The 12,486-nt window shown below is 39.2% G+C and overlaps 1 protein-coding gene across 1 annotated transcript in view; it reads right to left on the bottom strand.

Moving 5' to 3' along the window:
- LOC132569580 (F-BAR domain only protein 2) overlaps nucleotides 1–12,486 on the bottom strand; it is a 129,774-nt gene that overhangs the window by 47,814 nt on the left and 69,474 nt on the right. The window contains exons 12-15 of the mRNA XM_060235796.1: nucleotides 3,729–3,786; nucleotides 3,452–3,630; nucleotides 1,961–1,972; nucleotides 324–348 (exon numbers count right to left, since the gene is read on the bottom strand). Coding sequence (XP_060091779.1) covers nucleotides 324–348; nucleotides 1,961–1,972; nucleotides 3,452–3,630; nucleotides 3,729–3,786 — 274 coding nt within the window. The remainder of the gene's footprint in view (nucleotides 1–323; nucleotides 349–1,960; nucleotides 1,973–3,451; nucleotides 3,631–3,728; nucleotides 3,787–12,486) is intronic.

Here is a 12,486-nt window from a genome sequence, read left to right as displayed (position 1 = left end):
GAGTTCCTGCTGGGCTTTTCCTACAAAAAAGCCCTGCTCATTGCTAATACCATAATGCTAGTTTATTAAACTGATTATTACAGAGTTCTAGATTTTGGAGAACATGCCAAAAAGTAGACAAAATTTTGCAATTATGGGAAAAGGACAGCACCCTTTGCCATAACATTTTAGAAAAACTTCTCACACAGGAAACTCGGTTTTGAATACTTAGATTGCATATTATATGCTTAATTTCACTTATAAAAACCATGATTGTTCATGCACATTTTAACAAACAGCATGAATTTCATGTAAATATGAAATACCCAAGAATTCATACTTACTAGATGAGTTTCGGTTCATTTGTGCCTGAATGAAAAGATAACAGTAAACAGTGCTCAGCAAACTAATATTTTCTTCTTAGGCTAGAAAACTTCTACTATTTTCTTCTTATGCTAAGACAGAGGTGGCCAACGGTAGCTCTCCAGATGTTTTTTGCCTAAAACTCCCATCAGCCCCAGCCATTGGCCATGCTGGCTGGGGCTGATGGGAGTTGTAGGCAAAAAAACATCTGGAGAGCTACCGTTGGCTACCCCTGTGATAACAGATTAGCTGAAGCTGGAAACAGATTTAAAACTGATGCCTGATACTGTGATTAACATAAGAAGGAATTTATAGAGATATATGAGTTAGATCTTTGGGAATTTAGTTTGGAAAATGACTTTTTGGTTGATATAATAGACTGAAAACTGTTTCCTGCAGGATGTCCTTATACTGGTGGTTGCTTGCAACTGCTGAAAAAATGGTTTAAATGACTTGCCAGTTGGATCAACCATTCTTCTTTGGTTTTTCTCTACTCTATGACAAACCACAGTTCATAGCAGCTTGCAACAAAGAGGAGACAAACCATGCACCTGAGGTAATTTGCCATGTACAACAAAGAAGAGGGGCGAAGGGGGAGGAGGAGAAAGAGAAGAAGGAAAAGGAGGAGGAGGAGGAGAATGGATTTATACCCCACCCTTCATTTGGAGTCTCAGAGTGGTTTACAATCTCCTTCCCTTCCACTTCCCACAACAGACACCCTGTGAGGTAGGTGGAGCTGAGAGATCTGCTGAAACTTGTGACTGACCCAAGGTCACACAAGCAGCTGCATGTGGAGGAGCAAGGCTTTCCCAAATTAGAGTCCACAAACTTAACCACTACACCAATCTGGGTTTGAGTGCAGGGGACCAAACAGTGAGAATCTACCATAAATAGACCTGTACTGAGCTGACATGAAAGTAGACGGTTGATAAACGAGAGATAGGAAAGGAAAATAAAGGTGAATTAACTTCTCCTGTACAACTGAGAGGATTAATTCATATGAACATTTAGCAAATGTAGTGTAAGTATTGTGGTTGATATGTATTTTAACGAGCTTGATTTCACCAGATATGACCTTACCTCAAGTAAGCAGTGATAACAGTATCACAACCTTTTTCATTTTTGCTTACATTTTTAAATATAAATGGGGGTGTAGTAGGGAAGAAAAAAAGAAACCAGGAAGCAAAAAAAAAATCAAAGAGAAGGAAGAAGAATAAAAAAGGTGGAAGACAAATATATATGGTAAAAGGTCCCCCCCCCCAATTGAGATATATTATTGCAGACTGAGCTTAAAGATAAGTTTAAAATCATGGAAATTCAGCTACATATTGGAAACCTGAGATTCCTTCAGCTATTACACAACCCAAGCCAGAAAGTGTCTTCTAGTGCAGCTAGGGGTGTGTTTTCTGTCTGAATGTCAAGACAAGGAGAAGTTTATTATAGGTCAAAATTTCAGTTACTTTATGACACCAAATTAAATTAACAAGTTTAATGTATTAGATTTAGGAAAACTGCACATTGCTATGGAAAACTGCACAGATCTCAGTATAATCATCAGCCCAGACTACTAAATCTTTATTAAGGTAATATTGTCAGTTAAATGCAGTTTAATACTTACAGGACTGTGTCTCTGATGTCAAAAAAGCAAGAGGGGAGAGAACAGAGTTAATTATGTCAGATTCTGTATATTTACGACCACTATAGAATTTGAAATATAACAATCCTAAACCTAAATCACAGGTTTAAGCCTTAAAGAAGGTATTCTCAGAAATTTCAATGACATCCCCCCCACAGTAAATCTCCCATACCACAACACTAGATCATCATCTACAGTCCATTGGTCTTACTAATGGGAATATTCAAATAATCAAGGTATTTGTTTAACACTAGAGCAGCTAAAATTTGACATACAAGCAATTCAATACACATCAATTACTAACAACACTGAAAGATGGAAATTTTAAACTCTTATCTTTAGAAAAAAAATCATAAATAAAATCTGCCTCACAAAAGGGACAGTTACTCAAACAGAAAGAAAGACAAGGGACAGAATGGGATAGCAAAATCTGGGTTCTGGGATTTTAGCTTTCCCTAGTCTGAAGCTACCTGAGATTGAGATGAGAGATTCCTAGTGGCAGCCAGGTACTTGTCCAAATCAAGCTGTAACTGCCATTGAAAATATATGATGGTATACATGACAGTAACCTGATTCTTTTTGGGGGGTGGGGTGGGGTAGGGGTTGTAACTTTTCAGAGGACATTTTTAAAAAGTATAGGAATCCAACAAAGCACATCAGGCAAGGGAAAGGACTATGCCAGACAAATGTTCTGTTATGTCACACAGCATTATTTATACAATAAAAAATTAAGAGACAGAATTCAGCATTCAAATTGGTATGATTAATAAATAAGAACCTCATTTAAAGTCCATTTCCTACAATCTTCTGCTCATTAGTACAGGAACACTGAACAGGAGGCTGCATAGCACAAATCTGTAGAACATATGTTCAGAAACTGGGGGACTGGTTTTTGAACAGAACTTCTCTTGCCAACATATATTTGATTTTGTTATTTCTTTCAGAACAAAGACAGCTTTACTGAACTTTTTTGGGGGGTGTATTTGTGAACTTTTTTTGCCTGCATACACAGCTGGAAGTTATGGCTGATTTCTAGCAGCCCCTAGGAGGCTTGGATGTTTCAGAGAAGTGGCCTGCTTGCTTGCCGCTGTGTTCCAGCCCTGGTATTCCTTGGAAATTTCCCATCCAAATACTCGCCAGGATTGGCCCTGCTTAGCTTCTGAGATCTGACAAGACTGGGCTTGCCTGGGCAATCTAGGTCAGGGCACTTTACTCAGCTATTGTATTCCTAATATGTTATATGAAAAGGACAATTACGGAAGCTTTGCTTCTGCTCCAGAAGCCTGATATCCAAAAATATTGTCTTTGTTCAATGAAGCTCATTAAAATCCAGTTAAGATAGAGGAATGCTACAATTCATGGAGTAGGTAATTTCTTGTTGAATGTAAACAAAACAGATTAAAATGCTTGCAGAATAATTATTATAATTATTTAGTATCTTTTATATGGACTACTTGTGCATGGATTACTTACAGATATTGCTGGTGAAAGTGTGATGTTTCCTATTGATTCTTTTAGTTCATCCAATGAAGGCATAGTATAATGAGAACTACTGGTTGGCTGTACAGGTTTAATTTCCACATGGAACTTCCTTGGTTCATAGTCTTCAGAGTCAGAATCACTTGATGAATAGAAGTCGTTCTCTTTGGTATGTTATTCCCAGTTAAGGTAAAAGTATATTTGTCAATAATATTACTGCTCTGTGCAGATACAAACACACAGCAATTACAAAGCATAACAATCAAAAGGATATTCTGACTAGTTTCTGGTTTAATGCTATATCCTTCTTCATCAACATCTGGAATGTTCTGGGAGGAAAAATAATATATTGGAATATAGCTCTGAAAATATTGTTCATTGGATATAAATAAAATGTATTATTATTATTCTTAATTAATTATTCTGGTACTTTGCAAGAATTATAAATACTCATCTTTACAACTTCTCTCAGGGCTTTGTAGAAAAAGCCCAGCAGGAACTCATTTGCATATTAGGCCACACCCCCGATATCACCATTGTTTCATATGGGGCTTTTTTTGTAGAAAAGACCCAGCAGGAACTCATTAACATATTAGGCCACACCCCCTGACACCAAGCCAGCTGGAACTGCGTTCCTGTGCATTCCTGTTCAAAATAAAGCCCTGGACAGTCAAGACAGATTGATAACATTTTCTCTGAACTTAGCTATGGAATCTAGAGCTAAAGTAAACTTTTAATGATCTGTGTCCCAAACTTTTTCAGAGTGAGAGATATCTGCTTGGATCCAGCGATGTGGAAGCAGAAACATAAATGAATATAGTACAATTCTGCTTGCACAACACATTGGTTAAAGGCAATTGGTTCCATCTAAACCTTGTGACTAATAATCACAGATGGACAGCTGCTCCATATGTTAATTCAATCTCCTCTTGAAGCTGTCTGTGCTTGTAGTTGCCACCACCTCCTGTGGCAGTTAATTCCATGTGTTAATCACTCTTTGGGTGAAGAAGTACTTCCTTTTATCTGTTCTAACCCGACTGCTCAGCAATTTCATTGAGTGTCCATGAGTTCTTTGTATTGTGAGAAAGGGAGGAAAGTATTTCTTTCTCTACCTTCTCTACCACATGCATAATCTTGTAAACCTCTATCATGTCACCACTCAGTCGACGTTTCTTCAAGCTAAAGAGCCCCAAGTGCTTTAACGTTTCTTTATACGGAAAGTGTTCCAACCCTTGAATCATTCTAGTTGCCCTTTTTTGTACTTTTTCCAACGCTAGAATATCTTTTTTGAGGTATGGTGACCAGAATTGTTCACAATATTCCAAAGGAGGCTGCCCCGTCAATTTATACAATGGCATTATGATACTGGCCGATTTGTTTTCAATTCCCTTTATAATAATCCCCAGCATAGTGTTGGCCTTTTTAAAATGCAGTTGCACACTGTCTTGACATTTTCAGTGAGTATCTACCATGACTCCCAATTCTCTCTCTTGCTCAGTTTCCGCCAGTTCAAACCCGTCAACATGTATTAATAATTGGATTTTTGTCCTCAATGTACATTACTTTACACTTGCCCACGATGAACCTCATTTGCCACATTGACGCACACTCACCCAGCCTGGAAAGATCACTTTGGAGTGCCTCACAATCCCCCCTGGTTCTCACCACCCTGAACAATTTAGTGTCATCTGCAAACTCAGCCACTTCGTTGCTTACTCCCAACTCCAAATCATTAATGAACAAGTTAAAAAGCATTGGACCCAGTACTGAGCCCAGCGGTACTCCACTGCTTACCACCCTCCATGGTGAAAATTGCCCATTGATACTCTGTTTCCTATTAATTAGCCAGTTTTTGATCCACAAGAGGATTTGTCCTTTTACTCCATGACTCTTGAGCTTACTTAGAAGCCTTTGATGAGGAACTTTTGACCCATTTTACCTTTCCTTTCAGTTTCCTCCTCACGTGCCCCCTCATTTCAGGGAAGTTACCCCTTTTAAAGTTAAAAGTGGTTGTGTTGGTCTTTTCGGGCAACTCCCTAGATACTAAATAAGTGTTGAACTCAATAACAATATGGTCACCGTTCCCAAGCATGGCAATCACTTTTACATTTCTCACCAGGTTTTGGGCAGTACTTAGGACCAAGGCCAGGAATGCCTCTCCCCTGGTAGGTTCTGTGACCATCTGCTCCATAGCACAGTCATTGAGTGTCTAGAAACTCAATCTCTTTCTCCCAACTTGAACACAATCAATATGTGGATAGTTAAAATAACCTATTACAACACAGTTATTTTGTCCAGCTGCTATCTTTAATCCTTTCGTCATTTTATAATCATCCTCTATCTTTTGATCTGGTGAGCTATAACAAACTCCTAGAGTTAAATTTTCTTTTGGGCCCACTAATTCAACCCATAGCATTTTCAGAAGCGAATCTAATTCTCTTACCCTCTCAATCTTACTGGACTGTATACCCTCTCTGAGATATAGAGCCACCCCACCTCCAACCCTTCCGATATAATCTATATCCATGAATTAATTTGGGGCTCTGGGAAAGCTGTTTGTTGAGGTAGAGGCACCAAATTTGCAGCATCAAATTTGCCTCTCAACCCCCTCTCCCCAAGTTTTAAAAAGATTGGACAAGGAGGTCCAATTCTGTGGGCCCCCAAAGGAGGTGCCCCTATCTTCTATTACTTTCAATGCAGGGCAAAAAGGCTCTTCTGAGTTCACTTGCCCAGTTGTGCCACCACCGCCATGGCAGCAGCATGGCTTGGAGATCCTCTTTACATCCCTTCTCCAACGCAATGAGTGAACTCACCAAGTGAACTCTCCAAGCCGTGCCTGAATAAAAGCTGAATAATATCAGCATTTATTCAAACTTAGGTTTATCAGTAGCCAAAAATAAACACAACATAAGAACATAAGAGAAGCCATGTTAGATCAGGGCAATGGCCCATCCAGTCCAACACTCTGTGTCACACAGTGGCAAAAAAAAAAATTATACACACACACACACACACTGTGGCTAATAGCCACTGATGGGACCTCTGCTCCATATTTTTATCTAAACCCCTCTTGAAGGTGGCTATGCTTGTGGCCGTCACCACCTCCTGTGGCAGTGAATTCCACATGTTAATCACCCTTTGGGTGAAGAAGTATTTCCTTTTATCCGTTTTAACCTGTCTGCTCAGCAATTTCATCGAATGCCCACGAGTTCTTGTATTGTGAGAAAGGGAGAAAAGTACTTCTTTCTCTACTTTCTCCATCCCATGCATTATCTTGTAAACCTCTATCATGTCACCCCACAGTCGACGTTTCTCCAAGCTAAAGAGTCCCAAGCGTTTCAACCTTTCTTCATAGGGAAAGTGTTCCAGCCCTTTAATCATTCTAGTTGCCCTTTTCTGGACTTTCTCCAATGCTATAATATCCTTTTTGAGGTGCGGCGACCAGAACTGCACACAGTACTCCAAATGAAACCGCACCATCGATTTATACAGGGGCATTATGATACTGGCTGATTTGTTTTCAATTCCCTTCCTAATAATTCCCAACATGGCGTTGGCCTTTTTTATTGCAAACGCACACTGTCTTGACATTTTCAGTGAGTTATCTACCCCGACCCCAAGATCTCTCTCTTGGTCAGTCTCTGCCAGTTCACACCCCATCAACTTGTATTTGTAGCTGGGATTCTTGGCCCCAGTGTGCATTACTTTGCACTTGGCCACATTGAACTGCATCTGCCATGTTGACGCCCACTCACCCAGCCTCAACAGATCCCTTTGGAGTGCCTCACAATCCTCTCTGGTTCTCACCACCCTGAACAATTTAGTGTCATCCGCAAACTTGGCCACTTCACTGCTCACTCCCAACTCTAAATCATTTATGAACAAGTTAAAGAGCATGGGACCCAGTACCGAGCCCTGTGGCACCCCACTGCTTACTGTCCTCCACTGCGAAGACTGCCCATTTACTCACTCTCTGCTTCCTATTACTCAGCCAGTTTTTGATCCACAAGAGGACCTGTCCTTTTACTCCATGACTCTCAAGCTTTCTAAGGAGCCTTTGATGAGGAACTTTATCAAAAGCTTTCTGGAAGTCAAGGTAAACAACATCTATCGGGTCTCCTTTGTCCACATGTTTGTTCACCCCCTCAAAGAAATGTAACAGGTTAGTGAGGCAAGATCTTCCCTTGCAGAACCCATGCTGAGTCTTCCTCAATAACCCGTGTTCATCAATGTGCCTACTCATTCTGTCCTTGATAATGCTTTCTACCAACTATCCTGGTATTGAAGTCAAACTGACTGGCCTGTAATTTCCCGGATCTCCTCTGGAACCCTTTTTAAAGATGGGGGTGACATTTGCTACCTTCCAGTCCTCAGGAACGGAGGCAGATTTCAATGAAAGATTACAGATTTTTGTTAGAAGATCCACAAGTTCAACTTTGAGTTCTTTCAGAACTCTCGGATGTATGCCATCCGGACCCGGTGACTTATTAGTTTTTAATTCGTCTATCAGTCATAGGACCTCCTCTCTTGTCACCACCATGTAGGCCTTTTCTTATGCCTGTTTGTGCCTCTCCTAACTTGCGGTATGTATTTTATCTGAGCTTCTAGGATTATAGTTTTAAATAGTCTCCAAGCTTCCCCAAGGGTTTTGACTGTATTTACCTTTCCTTTCAGTTTCCTCCTCACCTCAGTGAATTTACCCCTTTTAAAGTTAAACATGGTTGTGGCGGTCTTTTTGGGCAACTCCCTATTTATACAAACGGTGAAATCAATAACATTATGGTCACTGCTCCCAAGTGGCGCAATCACTTTTACATCTCTCACCAAGTGGCGCAATCACTTTTACATCTCTCACCAAGTCTTGGGCATTACTTAGGACCAAATCCAGGATCGCCCCACCCCTGGTAGGTTCTGAGACCATCTGCTCCATAGCACAGTCACTGAGAGCATCAAGAAACTCAATCTCTTTCTCTCGACCAGAACACATATTGACCCAATCAATCTGCAGGTAGTTAAAATCACCTATTACGACATAGTTTTTATGTTTAGCCACTATCTTTAAGCCTTCCATCATATTATAATAGTCCTCTCTCTTTTGATTTGGTGGGCGATAACAAACTCCCATAGTTAAATTTCCTTTTGGGGCCTCTATTTCAACCCAAAGCATTTCTAAAAGGGAATCTAATTCTCTGACCTCAGTCTTACTGGACTGTATATCCTCTCTGACATACAGAGCCACCCCATCTCCAACCCTTCCCTCCCTATCCTTCCAATATAACTTATATCCAGGAATCACCGAGTCCCACTGATTCTCCTCATTCCACCAAGTTTCTGAAATTCCCACAATGTCTATGTTTTCTCCCAACACTAAACATTCCAATTCACCAATTTTACTTCAAACACTTCTAGCATTTGCATACAAACATCTATAATTTCCCAGGCAAGCTAGGCCCGCCACCTTCCTCCTGCCGCCTCGAGACTCTGGCAGACAGTCCATATGTTTGCCACCATCACAGTAGACAATTATGATCCGTTACCCGGTAGAAAAATAGCAGCCAACCCTTCATCTCTTTGAGACGAGTCCTCCCGAACCAGAGACATTTCATCTCCTGTCGGCTTTTCAAACTTCTTTTCAGCTTAAAACTCCCCTGAAAATTACCAGTAATGGGATTTCATTCTCAGTTAAGAGCATGAGAGTTATATTAGATCCAACATTACTTCTGGAGAAACAAGTTAATACAGCTGCTTTCTTCTAACTCTTTTTAGCCTGGAAGATGATCCTTGAGTTGGCCAATCTCCACCTAGATCCATGCCATGGTAATATCAAGACTAGACTATGGTAATGCATTCTACATACGTCTCCTCTTAAAGTCAGCTTGTTGACTACAGTTGGTGCAGCATGCATTGCACAAACTGAACAAAACTGGATAATTCAGGAGGGCAGTTTTACACAGATATTGGTGCTGTATGATAATTGGATGGTTCAGAAAGATGTTTTAATAAAAGGAAAATGACTGTGGACTATACTCCAATGTATAAAACATACTATCTGTTGCTGTATGTATTATAGTACTGTCTAATTTCTATATCATTTAACGTGTTGTGCAAATATTCATGCTTTCAGTTTTATTTCAGATGTCTGCAATCCTGATCCTATTACATTGCTTATTGGATGTCCTATCCTATTGATTGTATTGACTTATATAATGCACCTTGAGTCTCAGAGAGAAAGTCAGACTATAAACAACGTAAGTAAATAAACAATGGTACAATAGGCTGCCAGTGAATTACTGCTGGATCACCATCTGTCCAAGATGCAACATCAGAACAGCAAGGGCAGTAAAGTAGTTTAGTATTGAAGCTATAAAAACTGGAGTAATAAGTAATATTCTGCAGGCAAATAATATGCTTGATTTAAAATCTTTTGTTTTTAAAGTGTTACAGTAAGAGACTATTTCACTGATAAAGGACATGCATACCATCTATGCCAGATAGTGTTTGGATCCAGCACAAAATTTCTGTTTGTGCTAGAGTAGTTGTGCAAGTAGAAATCAAGAAAGAGACTGCAGTAGCTGCTTGCTCTAAGTTGGTCTTAACTGTACTCCTACTTAGGTTTCTACTTGCACTAAGATTTGAGCAACCACTGCATACTGACAATACTAGATATTGCAGAAGATCTTGTGCAAGCAAAATTTTTAAATTATTTATTTTAATTTTTCAAAACTTTACAATATTTTTAACATATTTGTCCAGCACAATTAGTAATTTCTATTATCTTAATTTAGGTTACAAAACTGTTCTTTAAAAATGTATCATATTGTGATAAGAAGCTTTAGCTGGTATTTGTTTTTACAAGAATTGGAATGCTTAGTGTTGGGAGAAAACATAGATATTGTGGACATTTCAGAAACTTGGTGGGATGAGGAAAATCAGTGGGACACAGTGATTATCCATTATGCCCTATGGGCACCAATGGCCCCATCCACATAGGGGATATACTTTTTTTTTGGCACATCCCTACTGCTTACTAGAGGGATTACCTACCTGGCACATACTTCTGTTTTGAGATTTCTGCATTGGTTGCTAGTTTATTTCTGAGTTCAAAGCTGACTGCTGCTTATGAAATGTCATGGCCTGGGGCTCATGTACATGTAGAACTGCATCTCCTAGTATCAAACTATGCAGCAATTCTGCTTTTTGGACCAATTGATACTTTCCTCCTGTAGGGTACTCAGGATGATTACTGACAGCTCTAGTGCCCTCTAACTCCAGCTGCTGCTATTTTATGAAACAGTCTTCTCAAAGTTGTGCAAGATGGTATTGAGAGTTTTTGGTACCACCATTCCATTTTTAATTATGTATGACTGCCAATTTATATATTTTTAATTTTTTATCATTTGCCTTGAGACGTTCCAGTGAAAGGCAAGCTAAATGTGCTCGAAATAAAAAAAAAAAAAAACTATGAGTTTTGGTTTCATAACTGAACGTGGTTCTAAAAGAATCAGCATCACACAATTCAATGCCGTAGCTCTATCTGATGAAAATCAAGAAGCTTTAGTTATGCTTGACCTCAAGATGACCTTGTTGACAGAACATTTTATTTTAACTGGAGCTGACAACAAAGTAAGTAGAACAAATACAAATAGCTAGAGGCCATGTGCATTCCCATATTATGCTCCATATTATACTCCAGTCAGACATCTGAAGTTATACTGTTGAAGTTGCAAATGCTGTTTTGTAATAAAAGTTAAATGCAGGTATTGTTACTTTTTATTTCTTCTGGCACAACTTGAGAACAGGCTTTTGAAAAGCTGTGGCTAATAATACTATAACAGCTGCTGGTAATCCTGACTTTTATGTGAATATAAACTATAGTAATATAAAATGTGATAATATTTTGTGGTAATTTTAAAATCAATATTTTAAAACTTCAGAATTTTGTACACATTTAATCATACCTAAAAGAAACTTTCCTTTAGCAATTATTGCTTGGAACTTCAACCTGTCTGTGGATGGTGGATTGTCCCTTTCCCACCAGCAATTTTTGGCTCACTGAAATATTATTCTTGAAAATGCCAGACCCACATGGGAAAGCTGTCATACGGATGAGGGAGCTGTAAGAAGCAGCCAGCAAAATTACCCTGCCCTTCCTTCTGCAGCGTAGCTCTTTAAAGTGGCAGATCCACATGCATTCCATGACTCCTGTAGTGGAGGAGAAAGACAGGGAAAGTGTGCATTCTGAATCATGTCTAATGCTCTGCTTGTTTCAGATTTCTGTAAACTTAGCTCTAGCATTCAAACCTGAAATCTCCGAAGAAGCTAAAATGACTAAATTGAGGCTATCATACTTTGGTCACCCTATGACGAAAACAAGAGTCACTGGAGGAGACAATAATACTAGGAAAAGTTGAAGACAATAGAAAAAGAGGAAGACCTAATGTGAGATGGTTTGACTCAGAGAAAGTCTGTAAGGCCTGAGCAAGGCTGTCAATGACAGAGATCATTGTTGCCATAAGATGCAAGCAACTTGACACACACATAACTCGCACACAGTTTCCCAGTAAGAGCAGAAGGTGGGATATAAATTCTGTAAATAATAATAAAATAATAGTACAAGGGTTATCACATGTCTCATCTTACTGACTGCAATGAGTTACACCAAGGGTGTCAAACTCATTTGTTATGAGGGCCGGATTTCATATAAATGAGACCTTGTTGGGCTGGGCCATGTGTGTCATAAAATGTAATGCCAGACAGCGGATATAAACTGTATAAAGGGGGCTCAGGTAAACAATTTTTTTTCTTACTTAAAACATTAATACTCTTGCAATATTTTGTTTTACAGTCTGATGTCATCTCTTGCTATGAATTATTGCATCAAAAACTGCAGACAATGTCTGTGCTGTATTAATCTTGAATATGCTGTTCAAGTGTTGTTCAAGTGTGCACATCTATAAGTTGAAAACCTACTTTTGATTTATAGACATTCATTACAAAGATCTCATAGTCAATGCTTTGAGCCTCAGACC

Source organism: Heteronotia binoei, chromosome 4 (genome assembly GCF_032191835.1).
Source record: "Heteronotia binoei isolate CCM8104 ecotype False Entrance Well chromosome 4, APGP_CSIRO_Hbin_v1, whole genome shotgun sequence".
Lineage (NCBI taxonomy): Eukaryota > Metazoa > Chordata > Lepidosauria > Squamata > Gekkonidae > Heteronotia > Heteronotia binoei.
Note: the sequence above shows the minus strand (reverse complement) of the source record. Positions and strands in the feature narration are given on the sequence as shown.